General features: G+C 46.8%; 1 protein-coding gene across 1 annotated transcript; it reads left to right on the forward strand.

Annotated features, from left to right (window-relative positions):
• The first annotated feature begins 707 nt into the window (after positions 1 to 707).
• On the forward strand, positions 708 to 1137 carry LOC126264200 (uncharacterized). The gene is made up of 2 exons (XM_049961059.1): positions 708 to 947; positions 1028 to 1137. The coding sequence occupies exons 1-2, from the start codon at positions 744 to 746 to the stop codon at positions 1130 to 1132; spliced, it is 309 nt and encodes a 102-aa protein (XP_049817016.1). The 5' UTR covers positions 708 to 743; the 3' UTR covers positions 1133 to 1137.
• The last annotated feature ends 975 nt before the right edge of the window (positions 1138 to 2112 follow it).

A 2112-nucleotide genomic window follows, 5' to 3' on the forward strand; every position in this document is an offset into this window, starting at 1 on the left:
GAAGCCAGTTTGTGTATTAGACCAGCGTGCCAAACCCTGTCAAATGCCTGCTTGACATCAAGGAGCAACATGGTACCATGCTGCCCCTTGTTACGCCTTCCAGCCATGTCCTCGGTCACTCGCAAAATCTGATGACCGGTACCATGGCCTCGACGAAATCCAAACTGAACGTTCGGCAGGATGTGCTGGTCAGCCATAAATTCCTCAAGCCGAGAAACGAATAACCTGCTCCGCCACCTTGCTTAGCGAAGAAAGGAGGCTAATGGGACGATAACTGCTAGCAAGGTGGGCAGGTTTGTTGGGTTTTAAAATGGACACTACCGTTGCCACCTTCCATGCCGACGGGAAGTAGTGGAGACCGAGCATCGCATTTATAATGTTAGTAAGCATTACCACCTGAATGGTAGCAAGCTTCTTAAGGGCCACGTTGGGGATGGTGTCTGGGCCGGGACTTTTCCGGTTATTGAGGGCTTTAAGGATACCTCTGACTTCGCTGAGAGAAGTAGGAAGAATGTCACTATCAGGTTTTGGGAAAGTCATAGAGTCCACCTGACGGCTGATGGAGTTGTGCTCTACAACAAACCCAGGAAGACTGGCGTTTGGAGAGCATTGCCGCTCAAGGGAGTTGCAAACACCTCCGCTTTATCCTTGTCCAGGGCGACTTTGATGCCATCATGAACAAGGTGCGGATAGCGCATACGCCTCCCTCGGATAGACCTTATGACTTTCCAGGTCCGACGAGGATGGAGTTCGGCCTCTGCTATGAACTCCTGGAACGAGGAGCTCCGGAGTTCAAGCAGGCAGGCCCGGACCTCACGGCTCAGGGCGTTGTACCGGGCCTTGATGAAGGGGTCCCGAGTACGCTGCCAAAGTTTCCTGCTACGGTTTTTCTTCCTGATGAGGGTGACAACCTCGCCAGGAAGACTATGCTGCTTGCAGATGTTAGGGTAAGCATGCGTCGACCGTTCTAAGGCTGTCAGGATGTCATTTGACAGCCTATCCACTTCACCGTCTATATCCCTTTCAGAGTTCAAAATCCTGCACCGCAAATCGGTGGTTTCCATTAAATAACGGAATTGCAACCAGTTGGTTTTCCTCTTACGAGGCTCCCACTGGCAACAATTCTCGTTAAGTGCAAGGGAGATCGGGTTGTGGTCCGAAGACAACACCTGGTGGTTAATGACCTCCGGCACCTCTGTGATGTTTTCGCAGAGGAACATGGAAAGGATATCAGGTCGGCATAAGGGACTATCAGGGAAGTGGTTTGGCGTCTCGGTGGTTTCCACCGAGAACCGGTAGTCCAGTGACGCCCGCAGCAGGAAACCGCCGTTGGTGTTAGATTTTACACAACCCCACGCTGTGTGCTTACTGTTGAAGTCCCCAGCAATGACTGTACGACATTTGGGATGCAGGATGGACGGGAGATTGAGTCAGGAAACTCTCTCAGTCGGTCGAACATAAGCCGAGACAATCCTAAGCGGACCACTTTCTAGGGCGAGTTCGACTCCAATCGACTCGCCCAGAAAGAGGGACGTATCGATCCTCTCTGGTGCCTGATGGAGTTCCGGATCAGAATGCCAACCCCTCCACCTGCTCCAGAAAAACGATCAGCCCGGAGGATAGAGTATCCTGGGATAAAGAATCCCATGTCCGGTTTTAGGAATGTCTCCTGCAGACATCGGCTTCAGAGTCTCTCAAAAACTTATTCTCCTGTTTTAAGAAATTGTTAGTAAATAATTTCATTATTTATTCCATATGGTATTAGTCAAGCCTTAACCATTATGTTGAACCCTACACATTTTCCATTTAAAATCAATCCATTGATGTTAATCATCAAATTTGACTCTTTTAAGAAATTATGTGTTATGAATTTCATCTGAAATAAATTGATGGCGTGTATGTAGTTGTTGAGTTTTTGAATGATGAGATACCTAGTGTTCTCAAGTTTCACTACATCTCTTGAATGTTGATATTGTTAATATTTCAAATTAAGTTGTAGGAATAATTGTAAATAACAGTTACTAATTTACAATAAGTGTTGTATTGTTTTTTAAATTTGAATTCCCTTAGGTACATAATTTATTGCAGTTAATCAATCATATTGGAACAGTT

The sequence above is a fragment of the Aethina tumida genome, chromosome 1, assembly GCF_024364675.1.
Source record: "Aethina tumida isolate Nest 87 chromosome 1, icAetTumi1.1, whole genome shotgun sequence".
Lineage (NCBI taxonomy): Eukaryota > Metazoa > Arthropoda > Insecta > Coleoptera > Nitidulidae > Aethina > Aethina tumida.